The 14,741-nt window shown below is 50.4% G+C and overlaps 1 protein-coding gene and 1 pseudogene across 1 annotated transcript in view; both read right to left on the minus strand.

Moving 5' to 3' along the window:
* Positions 1-1,017: 1,017 nt before the first annotated feature.
* The window catches only part of Fstl4 (follistatin like 4), a 393,808-nt gene continuing 380,084 nt past the window's right edge, over positions 1,018-14,741 (minus strand). The window contains exons 13-15 of the mRNA XM_023713103.1: positions 14,563-14,670; positions 4,066-4,175; positions 1,018-1,829 (exon numbers count right to left, since the gene is read on the minus strand). Coding sequence (XP_023568871.1) covers positions 1,127-1,829; positions 4,066-4,175; positions 14,563-14,670 — 921 coding nt within the window. The 3' untranslated portion in view covers positions 1,018-1,126. The remainder of the gene's footprint in view (positions 1,830-4,065; positions 4,176-14,562; positions 14,671-14,741) is intronic.
* Positions 8,529-10,607, minus strand: LOC105741932 (annotated as a pseudogene).

Consider the following 14,741-nt stretch of genomic DNA (forward strand, 5'->3'; position numbering starts at 1 on the left):
AAAGGGAGCTGGGAATGTGGGGGTGACACAGTCCATGTCTGCGGTCACAGCAACACTGGCAGCTAAAGGTGGCTGAATTAGTGGAGGTGTTGGGGGCAGGACCACCTCTCCAGTCCCCTGGGCTTCCGGAGTGATCAGGCCAGAAAAGCAGATGGGTGCTGATGCAGGGCTCTGGCGACACAGCCAAGAGCCAGGGCCACAGGCAGAAAAGAAATCCAGCTAGGCAAGGAACAGCCCCCGGAGCCCAGAGGGACCTGCAGCATGAGTCTGCCCCGAATCTGGGGCTTGGGGTCTGACCAGTGAAATGTCTCCCCTTCCATGGTGAAGAGCAGGCACGCAGGGCTTGTCCTGGTCTCTCGGGGTCCCCACAAAGGACAAAGTCTTTACCAATGTGGTAACCTGACCTCCCTGCATTTGGGGAGTCAGGCGGCAGTGGCGGAGCATGATGCCACTGTGGCTGGATGGCCATTGTCCTTCTGGCTGTGGAACATGCAGCGGTGACCCCCAGAGACGTGGCCTAAGGCAGGGAAGAATACAGCTGAACCTCAAAGAGCGTCTTTCTGCTTACTAGCATTTGAGATTATAAAAAATTATCTTTTAATCAAAAATTCCCAAAATAAAGCAAGTGATTTCCCCGCCTCCCCGGAGGTGTAGTCACGTTGGACGACAAGTCAGATGGAAAGGAAAGCAAGCAGCAGCCGTAGGGGAAGCAGGTCCGGAGCACGCGAGGGCAGGGGCAGGGAGGGTCCCACTCCCGCCCCGCACTGCTTCCGGCCGCTGCTGCAGGGTCTGCGGGACAGGACAGTGACGCATGAAGGCAACCGACAGGAGTGTCAGGATCTCTTGGGTCCGAGGCGTCTCAGGTGACGCGGCGTGCAGCCGGCACAGCAGCGATTCCCTACCCAGCAGCGGTGTTTACATTGCAGCTCAAGGCGAAACTCACACTTCCTAAGGAAAAGCCCCCAGTCTCTAGAGCAGCGCAGACCTTAAATGAGGAAACTTGCAAGGAGACCAGTGTTGAACCACAAAGCGGATACGGGTTTTTGCTTTTGTCTGTGAAAATGTACAGTGTGCCGGCTTGGGCTGTGGTGTTGGGACTGGGCAGTGCTGCCAGGCCGGGAGCCCCTCATACCTCGCCCACCCACACCACCACAGCCACCTGCTTCACGCCTGACACCTCACAGCGCAGCGCCTGTCGCCTCCCGTTGATCAGGAGCAGAGACTCCTGCACCGGTGTGAGCAGGTATTGTCCAAATAGCCCGCTGTCCCGTAGGACTCTGCGGGGACCCCCCCAGGGCCAGACTGGCCCCGTGGGTGGCTCCTTGGAGTTCTTCAGTGTGTCCATCTTCCCTGTGGACAGCTCCAGGAAGAGGAGGTCCAGCGTAGTCTCCAGAGTGGCGTAGACATTGTACTGATTGCCCTCAATGAAGGAGCGCTGGAAGGCCAAGTCTGAGATGCCTGGGCTTATTTTCAGGTCATAGAGGGTGTGGATTTCACCCCGCACTGTGATCTTCTGCACAAACAGCCGGGTGCTGTGGGGGGCAGCACTGACAATGAAGCGCCCATCAGGGGACACGTGGGGGGTCCCTGTCACATCGCCATTGGGACCCAGCACAGAGTCTGTCACACCATCTATGAGCAGCTGTGGGGGCCCGGGGGCAGGGCCGTCCTGCTGGCACTGGACAAGGAAGTAGCCGCCCAGGTGTGTGTGTGCCATGGCCCTGGGCACACAGCCGTGGCGCCGCAGGCCAATGGTCTTGAGCGGCATCAGTGTCTCCAAGTCCACTTTGTGCACCGCAGGCTCAGACTTGTTGAAGATGAAGCCAAACCTGGAAGCAGAAGAACTGAGGTCAGAGAGCAGAGGGCCCTGCCAGGGTGGGGGCGCGGCACTGGTCCTACGAGACCACACTCCTACCTCTCCTGATCACAACCTTTCTCTGGGCTCATGGTCTGCTCTGCAGAGACGGTCTCTGTCAGGATGACAAGGGTCAGTGACAGATGGGCCTGGACTCGTGCTCTTAAGAGGGCACTTGTCTTTAGGGTGCTTCTACTGACTGTCGGGGTGAGCCCAGGGCCTGTGCATGCTGTGCTCTGCCACAGCCCTTAGCCCCCCAAATAAGATCTATCCCCTGCCTGCCCTACCCTTACTGTTCTTGGCTCGGTGGCCCCTCTGTGAGGGAGGCCAACATAGGTTCACTGGCGCTGGCATGTGTGCGCTCTAGTTTTCAAGGCTGATTATTTTACAGCTGGGTGGTCTTTTCAGGGAAATGCAGGTATCATCCATTTTTGTGGTACAAGGAACTGAACCCAGGGCCCTCACCATGAGCTGTAGCTCCAGCCTATTATTTATTTTGTGTAGAGATAGTCTTGCTAAGTTACTGGGGTTGGGTTCAAACTTGGGATCTTCCTGCCTCCACCGCCCAAGTAGCGCAGATGGCTGTGGCCGACTAAGAGTGGTTTTTAAAGAAGAGTAAAAGGCCTCCAATGGCTTCTCCCTTGGGGGTGCCTTCAACTCTGCTTCCCTCCGGCCTGCATAAGCTGGGGGTGGTGGACGTAAGATGCTGGCCCCTACTGCCCGCTTTGAGGACAGAGGGGGATCCTCTAGCCCAGCTGTTCCCTAGATGAGCGAGCAGGTCCGGGTGGGAGGATAGAGACCCAGCTGGGGAGCTGGACGTCCTGTCGATGCCCTTCACCCTGGGTGAGTACTGTCTCCTCCATGGCGCACTGCTAGTGCAGGGAGGAAAGACTCGAGCATGGGGCTGAGGAAGGTGCCTACCTCGGGAGCCAGCCGGCCCAGCGCTGCTTGCCCGAGAGCTCAGTGACCCGCAGTGAGCGGCTCCTTCCTAGGGCTGGAGCACTATTCGATCCCAGAAGGACTCCGGAGAGCAGCTGGCGTGGGTGGTGGCTGCTCACACCTGGGCTTTCTATTTTTTATTTTATATTATTTATGTATTTAGTACAGGGTCTACAGGGTTTCACTACATCAGACTCTTAGTGATTCTGTCTTTCAGCTTCCCAAGCGCGGGATTATAGGCAAGCGCCACTACCCCAGTTTCAATGGTCTCAGCTGTACACCACCACCCTCGGCCCCCCTGCACAGTATGCAGGGATTTCCCAGCCCTGCTTCTGCCTAAGCAGGAGCCGTAATCCCCTGAGCTATCGGGGGCAGCCCTACACCTGAGCTTTCTGAAACTCCCTCTGGGAGGTTTGCAAGTATGGAAAGGTCTGACTACAACAGACTCCCCTAGGACCCTGAGAGCCTGTGCCTGAGTTCCTTGCTCTCAAAGGCTTGGTGGTGCTGGGCATACCTAAAGGCACAGGAGAAATCTCTTCTATGATTTCTAAATCTCTCGAAAAGCTGAATCTCAGAGGGGGCAAATGGCTTCCTCCAGGAGCATCTGTGAAATGTTCTACCGTGAGATTTGGGGTCTGGAAGGAAGAAGGGCCAGGGAGGGGTGAGGCTGCACTCTGGCCACGCTGTTGTTAGTGTGCTGTTTTGGATGAGGCAAACCATGGCCGTCAGGAGGCCTCTCGTCCCTTCGTGGGCCCCTGCTCAGATGTCCTGGAGGAAGCATGGATGGTGGTTAACTGGGACAGGGTGCAATGGGAGAGTGAAGGAAAACCTGGGTTTACCTTTAGTTTCGCTCTGACAGTTTATGCCTGGGTGACTTTGGCCAGTGGCTTCACTTTTTTGGGCCTCAGTGTCCCTACTTGTAAAATGAGCGTGGACCACTTTTAGGTTTACGTGTCTAGTGAACAGAGGATGCTCTGCTAACCACTGCTGGTTCCTTCTTTCCTCTGTGGCCTTCACCTTGAGCAGGAGACTTCCTGACATCACCAGGACCCTAAAGGTGCCAGGGAGCAGGCACCCCCAACTGTCACAGAGGTGCGGAGAGGCGAGGACTAGAATCTGGGTCTGCTTTAACAGAGATGGAGTCATTTTTCTGCCCTTTTCTGGGGAGTCCAAAGCCCATAGAGGAGTGGGGAGAGGGAGGCAGAAGCCTGCCCCACTGAGTAAGTCTGCCACATGCAGGGCTGGGCTGGCATGTGGTGGCCTGGGTTTACCTGATGTGGTTGATGATGAGGTTGGTGGGTGGAATGAAGAAATCGTCCACTCCTGAGAAAGGCGTTTGGATGAGGTGCTGGCCCTGGCCAGCGCTGGCTTCTGTAATCACCTACAAGAGAGAGCAGTCCTTGTGAGACTTGCCAGGTGGGGGACACCTGGAGACACCTGCACACTGCAGGGGGGAACCTGCAGGGGGCCTCAGAGAGACGGTGGCCACACCGGTCTCAGGCAGGGACAGGAACCATGCTGGAGCTACCTAGGAATGCCAGAGGCAGGAAGGGATGGGGTGGTAGACGGGAGGTGGCCCCAGGCACTCTCTCCTGCCAGGTCAGCCCCATGGTGGCAGACTAGGGATGGTGTTGGTCTTCTGAGATCCCCAGAATGGAAACATCACTCTGAAAATTCAGAGACAGCCTCCTCCCACCCAGGGAATTCCATCTTCTCGATTTCAAGGCCACCCTAGGGAGAGAGGGCAAGTGTGTTTCATAATTAAAATGTTAAGTGGTGGAATTGTTTACTGGGAATGCATTTGCTTTCCATGCCAGGCACCTGACTCAGCTTGCTGGGAATCCCTGCCTTCTTTGGAGAAGAGAAGGCCAGACCCGTTGCAAGCCTGAGACTCCAGAGTCTGCTCCTGCCGCTGGCTTGGTGTCTGCTGATCAGAACCTGGGAGGCTGTGGCTCCAAGAAGGGGACCTGCATTGAAAACTAAAGAACTGGGCCTTAGGCTATATCCCACTGAGTGGACTGCTGCTTCCCTAGAGGTAAAGCTTCCTGTGCTGGGACCTGAGTGGGATGGCTGGAGCTGTCCCCCGCTCTGCCTGCATGTCAGAGCCTGCTGGCCGCTTAGCACACAGCTAGCAGCCTGCGAGGCAGAAGGACCAGAGTGGTCTGGGGGCTCTGTGGGCAGCTAGCTCCTGCCCTTTGCAGGTGCTCCTCAGTCCTAGGCCACCGCCTGCACGGACCTGCCCTTGAGGGGCTTTCTAAAGACCAGGGTGGTTCCTGTGGGCTAGAAGGGCAGTTCCTGGACCCTGCACAGGAAGCTGAGGTGTTTTTTTCTTTTGGTTTGTATTTGGTACTTATTACGTAGCTCGGACTTCTAGTGATCCTCCTGTTTTCAGCCTCCCCAGTGCTGGGATTATAGGTGTTTGCCACCATGCCTGATGGGGGGGAGAGGGGGGAGCTGCTCGGTGCACCTGGGAGTGGTCGGCACTGCTTGTGATCAGCAGGTGCTTAGTTGGCTGAGCTATCTCGCTGAGGTGTTTTTCTTGAGTTGGGGGGGGGGATGTTTGGTAACTGTGTATGCAGAGGAGTTTAAGATTTCTGGAGCCTGTGGCTGGGCCTGCGGGGCGGAAGTCTGGGGCACGCTGACCCTCTGCACTGGTGCCTCTGCAGAGTGGGGCTGCCTTCCGGCTTTTACTTTCACAACACAACAAGCAGCACCTGGCCTTCCTCCCCAGACAAGCTGGAGTCTTTTTTTCCTAGGCTACCTGCTATCTGGGAGTCCATGGAGGCCTGCCGAGATTTTTTAGTCCAGGAGCAGTTCTAAAGTTGCCCTGCAGCATTTTCCTGTGATTTTCTTTCTTTCTTCTTCTTTTTTTTTAATGGCCAGATGATACCTGGGTGGCAATTCCTTGGGAGAAAGACTGATAGAACTAGGTATTAAGCACAGATGTGTATTAGGAAACGGATCTTATAGCGTCTGGGGGGAAACGCCAGAGGATTCTGAGGCGGCGCACAATCATGGCTGATACCAGGCGTCCTTTTGGCTTACAATAGAGGTGGAAAATTACAGGGCTGTCATCAGTCGGTGTCGCTCACGCTTCACTGCCCTGACACCCTCTCTTCAGATGCTACTTCATCAAAGCTCAGTACTGTGGGCCGTTGAGCCAACGTGGGCATGTCAGCCTGGTTTCTCGGAGTCCCGCCTTCCTTCCTGGCCTGGTCTGGTATCCTGGCAAGCATCCCTTCTGGGACAAGTGTTCCAAAGATAACTGTTAGGCTCCAGGTTCCCAGCTCCGTGGGCTTGGCTCAGGAAACATCCATGCTTGAGTGTGGAGCGATGCTGCTGGGTGTACGGGTGGGCACAGGAAGGCCTGGCATCTCCTTTAGATGGGCAGATGCAGCTGGCTCAGAAGTGACACCAGGAAAGGCGGGGCAAGAAGGTGTCCAGGGGGACAGATTAGGAGGCTACCAGCAGCTGGGCTGGGGGTGGGGAGACAGTACCAGGAGCGCGCTGGGCAGAAGCTGAGAGGCTTGGGAGTATGCACATCTCAAACTGGCTGCGGGAGGGCATCAGGGGAACCAGCCTTACTTGTATGCATTCCTGTGAACCGTCAGAGTAAATCTCCTGTTTTTAGCCTCCCAAGCTCTGGGATTACAGGTGCACGCTACCATGCCTAATCTAATACCATGTCTTTTTTGATTCATTCCTCAGTTGATGGGCATTTGGGTTGTTTCCAAGATACAGCGATGGCAAATTGTGCTGCTGGACACATAGGGGCACGTATCCTGCTGTGATGGTATGCTTTCAGTTCTTCTGGAAAAATACCCAGGAGGGGAATATCTGGGTTGAATGGGCCCTCCAATCTTTTTTTTTTTAAGCGGAACTGGGGGTTGAACTCAGGCCCTTGCACTTGCCAGGCAAGCACTTATTCTACTGAGCCATCTCCCAGCCGGGTTCCAATCCTAGCTTTTGAGGATTCCCCACACTGATTTCCACAGTGGCAGTGTCTGCACTGCCACCAACAGTGGAGAAGCACTCCTTTTCCCCCACAGCCCTTCCAGCATTTGATATTCGTTGATTTCTTTATTTATTTATCTATTTATTTATTTTGTGTGTGTGGCCAGCTCAGCCCACCAGGGGGCGGGGCTGGCTGGCATGTGGTGCTGGGGGATTGAACCGCGGTCCTTGTGCTTTGTTTAGCTTAGTTTGTTCTAAGTAGGTGCCCTAGACCACTGAGCCATCTCACCAGCCCTCGTTGATTTCTTGATAACAGCCACTCTTCCTGGGGTGAGATGGCCTCTCAGCATTGTTTTAATTTGCATCTCTCAAGTGACCAATGAATGATGTTGAACATTTTTTCATATATTTATTTGCCATTTGTATTTCTTCATCTGAGAAGAGTATATTCATCTTTCCCATTTTTTGATTGGACCTTTGAATTATAGGGACCTAATTTTTAAAATTCATTATATGTTCTATATAGAAGTCCTTTGTCTGAGGGACAATCAGTTAAATTTTCTTCTCAATTTGTGAGTTTTCTTTTTACTGTGTTGGTGATTTCTTTTGATGTGCAGAAACTTTTTAAAAAGATGAGATCCCAGTTGTCATTTCTTTGAAGTGTTTCTCATGCAGTTTGGTTTTTGTTCATGAGCACTCTACCTGCCCCTATGTCTTCAAGGTAAGAATGTCTAATTAAATGTCTTTTCCACATTTGTTGAAAATATCTTTTTTTCCCCTTTTTAAATTTGTGGGTTTTGTGAATAATGTTCACCGACTGAATAACCCACCATTGTGTCCTTACTCCCTGCTGGGGTTCTGGGGTGTGCACTTGGACTATTTCCCATGTGTGTATAGCATTCTGCTTCCATATTTGTAGGTGAGATTAGTTTATAGTTCTTTAAATACTATTTTTTTCAGAACCAGGGATTGAACTCAGGCCTTTGCGCTTGCCAGGGAAGCACTTATTCCACCGAGCCATCTCCCCGGCCCCAATACTATTTTTAATTAGCATTTATTATTACCATTATGCTGGCTAGGGTGCTATATATCTTCTCTCCCATGGCCTGGGATAGTTCCAACAAACTTAAAATTATCTGTTTTAAAGACTTAGTAAAACTCAGCTCTACATTTTTTTTTTTTTTTTTTTTTTACTTCTGTATTTTAAGTAGCTCCTAGCTCTACATCGAAATATGCATGCTTGAATAGGGACAATAAATAAAACTCGGTTGTTTGATTTCCGTAATTTCTACAAAATAACTAAGGTAGGTCTGGTTTCAAAAAGCTATTTAATAAGAAATTCTTTTTTCTGGAACTAACCATTAACATACGAATACAAAAGTAAAGCATGTCTTGCCGGGTGTGGCAGCATATGCCTATGAACCCAGCACTTGAGAAGCAGAGGCAGGGGTCTAGCTGCAAATTTGAAACCAGCATGGGCTACACCGAGCTCAAGGCCAGTCTGAACTACACCGCAAGACCCCGACTCAAAAAAAGCAAAAACAAAAACAAAAACAAAAAAGTAAAGCATGTCTCAAAAAAACGATCAGTGCTGGGGATATAGCTCAGCAGCACAGCACCTGCCTAGCAAGCATGAGGTGCTGAGTTTGATTACCAGTACCAAAAAAAAAAAAAAAAAAAGAAAAAGAAAGAAAAATTAGCCAGCCACCGTGTGTGCCAGTGCCAAACAGCTCGTGGACTGGCTCACATACAGTCTGCCCTGAGCACTCGCAGCACCACTTTACGACTGTGCGTTCGGCTCTTCACTGGTGGCCAGCCTGTGCGTCGCGCGCTTAGCCATGACCAACTCTGCTGACTCTGCCTGCAGCATTTTCGTGGCTTGCCAGCAGATCTGTCCCCAGTTCTCAGGTCTGCCATGGGGCTGGTTCAACTCCTCTTTGATGTAATCCATCCAGAGATCAGAATCCACAGATCCAAACTCTCTCAATGCCTGCTCATAATATTCTCTTAAATTCAGCATCTTACAGGATTCTTGCTCCTTTTCAAACTGGATCATTTTCCTGAAAATGGACGAATTTCCTGTAAGCTGTTAAACACAGCCCTGGCCTTCTTGTACTCTCCGCTTCGATACACCCAGTCCGGGTTTTTCTCTTTCAGAGTTACTATGACAGCTAAAATAGCTTTCTTACAGACAGCTTCAGTGTCTTCTTGGCTTTCAGCACCTTCACTCCACTCCGCCCAAGACATCCGCAAGGGCAGACACACCCGGGCTTCAGGTGCACGAAGCCTTCTTCAGAGCTCCTCCGTGCGTCCAGGCTCTCGGACTCAGTCAACACCTGTAGTTTCTTAGCCACATCAGCACGGAGTCCTTGAACAATTCAGTCCCAGTTTCTGCTGCCTCCAGGGCTTCTGTAAAGAAGTCATGTTGCAGCAGCAACTCAATCGACTGCTTGGAGTGGAACTCCGAGAGAAGGCTCAACTCCTGTGCCTTCCTGAAGCTAATCGTGGTTCTTTCCAGTCTCTTCCTTCTGAGGGACTCCCTACTTGTCTTCTTAGAAAATGGTTCCAAGCAGAAGTTGATACAACACTTCCACATGGCGTCTGTAGGCAGTGTCTTCACTGCCTCCTCATACCCGGCACAGCACCTCTCCTTTCCAAACACCTCTGCAGCTTTGGACTGTTTTGTTGAAGGCTGCTCCTCTGTCTGGGACTCAGTCTCTAATTCTTACCATACCACATAATCCCAAGTGAGAGGGCCATCTGTGGGCAGAGCCTGAAGGTCATCATGAAATTTTTTTTGTAGATCTCTGGCAAAGTCAAAAAGCTGCACCGCCGAAAGTGGTGACACATGAAATTCCGCACCTTTAATCTTGCTTGTAGAATTTTTGTAGACAATCTGCTCCAACTCACCCTTAAGGATTTCTTCAGGACGATCAAAATCCCCCAGAGCCATGTCAGCATTTTCAGATTCTTGCTTGTCTTTTCCCGAGTTTCTCAGCATGCATCAGCTCCATCCTAAAGCATTCTTGATAGAGTTTTGGGCACTCTGGATGAAAGCGAAGAGCCCAAAGAAATAAATGCGCTGCGCCTTCTGAAGACAAGCGATCTTCCATTTCCCACTTGGCCACCATAATCCACAAGGCTGGCTTGTTGGAATGAATGGCCAACATGGCGTACGTTGCTAAGTTGAGCTTTAATAGCCCGTTTCTTACAAAAAGCTACATAGGACAGCCAAAGCTGAACATCTTTCCACTTTGCTGAAGCACGTCGGAAGACACCTTGTACTTGCGGCACAATCGAAAGCTCGATGTCATCTTTCTGAAGTGAGTGCTTCATGAATTTTCTTTTTCTCTGGATCAGCTCCAAAAGATTAATTTCATATTGAACATAACTGATAAAGTCCTCCTTAAAAAGTGCTCTTGGCTCTTTGCTAGAATATTTTGTATTCTAGATCAGAAGCTTTCTTAATTATAGCCTTAATCTGTGCGTGACTGAATAGTCCAGTGCGCTCCAGCTTTTCCAACTCAAGAATTCGATCTTCTATTCATTCCTGAATTATCTCCACCCCGAGGTCGAACTCCACAAGCGACGGGAGGTGAAACACTGCCACGTGCAGGAAGCGCCCACCTTCCCATCTTCAGACCCAGCTGCAGCGCTTACATCACGCACGCGCGCCCAGTCTCGCTCTTTCCTCTTCTGCCTTTGGAAAAGGTCCTCTGGCTCTCACTGCCACTGTCACCTCTGTGTGGCTCTCAGCTCTACATTTTTAATGTGACACATTTAATCTTGAAAATATCTTTGATGGTAGTTGTTCTAATTCAGATTTACCTTTTCTCAGGTCAGTTTTTTGTTTTTGCATTTTGTAAGCATGCAATTCTTCTAGGTTTAAAAAATGTCCATTCCAGGGCTGGGGAATGACAGTCCGCTTGTCTAATTGCCTACCAGGCAAGTACAAGGATCTGGGTTTGATTCCCGGTACTGCATGCTGTGCTGGCCCCAGAAGCCTGGGTGCACTGTGTCACCACGGAAACTGGGCATGGTGGCAGATGTCTATAATCCCAGCACTGGGGAGGCGGAGACAGGAGGATCACTATGAGTCTGAGCTAAGTAGCAAGACCCTGTACCAAATAAGTAAGATTTAAAAGAAAAACTTCCACTCCAGAGTTGTGAGATTGTATTTATTTTAAACTATTTTTCTTCTTTATCAGCAGTAATACTCCCTATCTCATTCCTCATTTTGTCTGTTTTTATTCTTTATTAGGGTCATGAGAGATTATTTTGTTTTCTATTAAAGTCTGTTGATATTTCTTAACACCTTGTTCTTTTTCTAATTTCTTAACATAAATACTTGCTTTGCAGGGTTCCTTTGCAAATACTCCTTGTATATAGATTTTCAGTGTTCCTTTTGTTTTGATGTGAAAGAGTCTCTTTTTAAATTGCTTTTGACATAACAGGTATTGAGTGTTTTCTGTTTTTCTTGCTTAATGTATTTAAGACAAAGTCTACAGGGTCTCACTACATAGATCTGACTCCTAGTGATTGTCCTGTTTTTAGCCTCCCAAGCACTGGGATTATAGGTGCGCACCACCACGCCCAGTCTCAAGCACCATGTCAGCGCGCTTGGGGGGCGTGGCCGGCACTGCACTCCGGGGACCAAACCTGGCCACCGCACTCTGCCTGAACAGGTGCTTTAGTTTGCTGAGCTCTCTAGCCCGCCTGGGGAGTGTTTTCTTAATGGGTTGTCTTTTAACTATTTCTAATTGTCACATAATACAGCCAACAGCATCTAATTCTATAAATATTTTAAGGTTTTCTTTATGACTAAAGGCACTTTTTTGTATGTGGGTGGGTGAAAAAATTCTATTCAACAGACAAGTCCTCTGTATATAATTAAGCTCAGCTCCTTGCTGGCATAGTACGAGTCATTGTTTTGTCTCCTTGGAAGGCGCAGTCTAAGCCCGTTTTAACTTACGTTGTTCTCACGAGTAATCACTCTTATGTACTTAGCTGTGTTTCTTGGTCTGTCAGCTGATCATATCATATAATCCCTCTTGCTTGCTGCAGACTTTAATCTCGAAGTCCACCTTGTCTGACATTCATGCCTCTCATAATACATCTGCGTCACTAGTCTTACCCCTCTACCGTCGAGTTTTGTTTATTTTTTATTTTTCTAGAACCGGGGATTGAACTCAGGCCCTTACGCTTGCCAGAGAAGCGCTTATTTCTACTGAGCCATCTCCCCGCCCCCTCTACTGTCAAGTTTTTATCATTACCTTGTGTTCCTTGTAACAAGTTCTCTTCTGGAAAGCCTGCTCTGATCAGTTAGTTGTCACATTTAGAGTGACAAGGTATACGCTCCTTAACGGTCTGTCTTCTCTTATTCAATAAAGACAGTTTTGAGTACTCTTACTCTTTCCTTCTAATGTCCACTCTTTAGTTTTATTTTTATTAAAATAACGTCGTCTTTTTTCACACCTAATGCTAGGATTTCTTTCTGGTCTCTTCGTATTTGGCACACGCTTCCCGTCTTCCCTCTGTTAAAGCTTCCTCTCTCAGTCCAGGAATGCTTGTCCCCTTTTCTTGCCATCATGACGGCTGCGACCAGATGCTCGTCCGTGTCCTTCCTCGGGTGCGCTCGGCAAGCAGCGCGGCCTCCGAGTCCTCGCGTGCCCCTCTAGCTTTCTCTTGCTGGGACGTGTACGTGATGCCTTAGCAGGGATGGCGTTCGCGGGCGTCAGGCCTTTCCCCCTCCTGGAGTGCGCACGGGATTCCACGGTCGTCTACTGAGCGCACGCCGACCTGACTGTTCCGGCTTTCGCAGGTCGCGTGTTCTCTCCGCCCTGAAACACCTTCCCTTACGTTTCCCCTTTATCCTCCGAGTCCTAGGGTTTTGCTACAAAGGACACAGCAACGTAGAGGAGTGTGTGTAGATCTTGTCAGTCTACGTGCTTAGTAAGTTTCTTCAATTTAGAACTTTGATTCCCAATTTAATATTGGATTCCATTTCACTGTGACCTTTTCTCTCTTAACTTCAGTGGTTCTTATGTCCCATTTTAGTCTTTTTAACCCTTTTTTTCTTTTTTTAAAGTTCAATCTTCGCCTACCTCCTGCGAAACCAGGAAGATAGTGCTTCCCGTCCCCCAAGGACGCGCCGTCCACTCCCGAGTCCCAGTTACAACTCGTCAGAAGGCCTAAGAGCCACGGCAAAGGTCACGCCAAGCAATGTGTACACGCCGGTGCCAAGGACTGAACTCAGGACCCTACCCTTGCTAGGCGGGCATTTATTCTACTGAGCTATCTCCCTGGCCACCATTTTAGTCTTTTTAGCTGTTTCTCTGTGTTTGCAGAGAGATATTTTTGTTCTTTTAGGCTCTTCTGGGGTGGGGGCAGAGATCGGTAGGGATCATGCATTTTCTAACTCGCCTTCTGCAGTTTTAACATTTTTCTTTGCTTTTAGTTAAAGAACAACAAAACAATGAGAGCGTGGCTGGCTTTACCGGGCCTTCTCCTTGGACTTCCTGTAAGTGCCCCAGCATTGTGAGGGGTCCCTTGGGAGCTCCGTTCCTCTGGACACGCACTGCCCTGCGTGACCTCTGCCGTCCTGCCTTTTCTCCACCTTGGAAGTTCTCAACTGGGTTTCTGAGAGAGAATTAAGCCCTGCTGACCCACGCCACCCAGTGTGTACAATGGATGAATCCCTCTCCTGGACATCTCGAAAGCTCTGGAGAAAGTGAAGCAAACAGCCATGCAGATCACTTTATGCAGGGCTGACGCCTCTCGTGAATCCCTGGCGAGGGGGCTGGGCCGGGCACGCACAGCGCAGGGTGGTGCTGGCCTGCCCTGGCTGACTCAGGGAGGCCGCCCCAGATCTCGTCTGGGGATGGTAAGTAAAGGGCGGCGGCCTGAAGGCATAGGCGGCACAGCCCCACCACCCAGCTGGTCACAGGCAGACTGCTTAGACTTGCTGGCGCACTGTGAGCTCCGGCGATGTACTGCTGTTTATGGAGGTAATCGTTACAACTGCTGCTGCTCTTTTCCTGGCCAGTACCATCATGTGAATAGAGTTCGTCCCATGAAATGTTGAGGCATGGTCCCCAACGCAATGGAAGTGAGGGGCGGGGAGACCTTTATGAGGTAACTGGGTAATAAGGATTCTAACCTCCCTGAGGGATTAATGTGCTCCAGTGAGCATGGGTGGCTATCACAAGCGCATGCTTTCGTAAAGGGGACCTGGCCCTCCTGCTTGCTCTCTTGCACATGGGATTTTTCTGTGTGCTTCCCAAACCCACATCTCTCCTGAGGATAAGGTGCAGCGAAGACCCTAGTCAGAAGCTGACCAGATGGAGCCGCCAGATCTTGGATGCAGCCAGGAACCAAAATAAACATTTTTCCTCTGTAAATTACTCAGCCTTGGGTATTTTGGGATGGCAACTGAAAATAGACGAGGACTGACATCTGGGACTCCCACCTGCCCAGGCCAAGGTAAAGAAAACTGTGCCCCCTTCTTCCTGCCTGGACCCCAGTGTCTCATCCTGCTTGGTTCTTGGACTTACTGGTTCAAGAGAGGCAGGGAGGGTAGGACTCAGTTGTCATGGACTGGAATCTGTCCTCAGCAGTATTACGGTGTTTAAAAGTAGGCCTGACTGGTGGTACTGTTAACTGCCCGGCAGGGGCAGTTCCCTGAGGCATTTCCTACTTTCTCCTTGAGCCTTTATGGACAGATTTTGGGTAAATGGGGATGGTTTCCCAGGGAGGCAAGAGACCCTGATCTTACAGGAAGGGCCCATGGGGAGGGTGAATGTGGCCCCACGTACCTGCAGGCGTGGCTGGGCCTTGTGCATGTCTCCCCAGCTCAGAACCCACACTTGGTCGTGCGACTTGTCATAGGACAGCTTAGCTGGCAGGGGGTCCACACCTATGGACTTGAAAAAAAAATAGCGACAAGTTGGTCATGCTTGTGGTGGAAGCTGACGTAATAGCCATTCTGGGTGTG

This window comes from Octodon degus, unplaced genomic scaffold (assembly GCF_000260255.1).
Source record: "Octodon degus isolate 3935 unplaced genomic scaffold, OctDeg1.0 scaffold00029, whole genome shotgun sequence".
In the NCBI taxonomy this organism is placed as follows: domain Eukaryota; kingdom Metazoa; phylum Chordata; class Mammalia; order Rodentia; family Octodontidae; genus Octodon; species Octodon degus.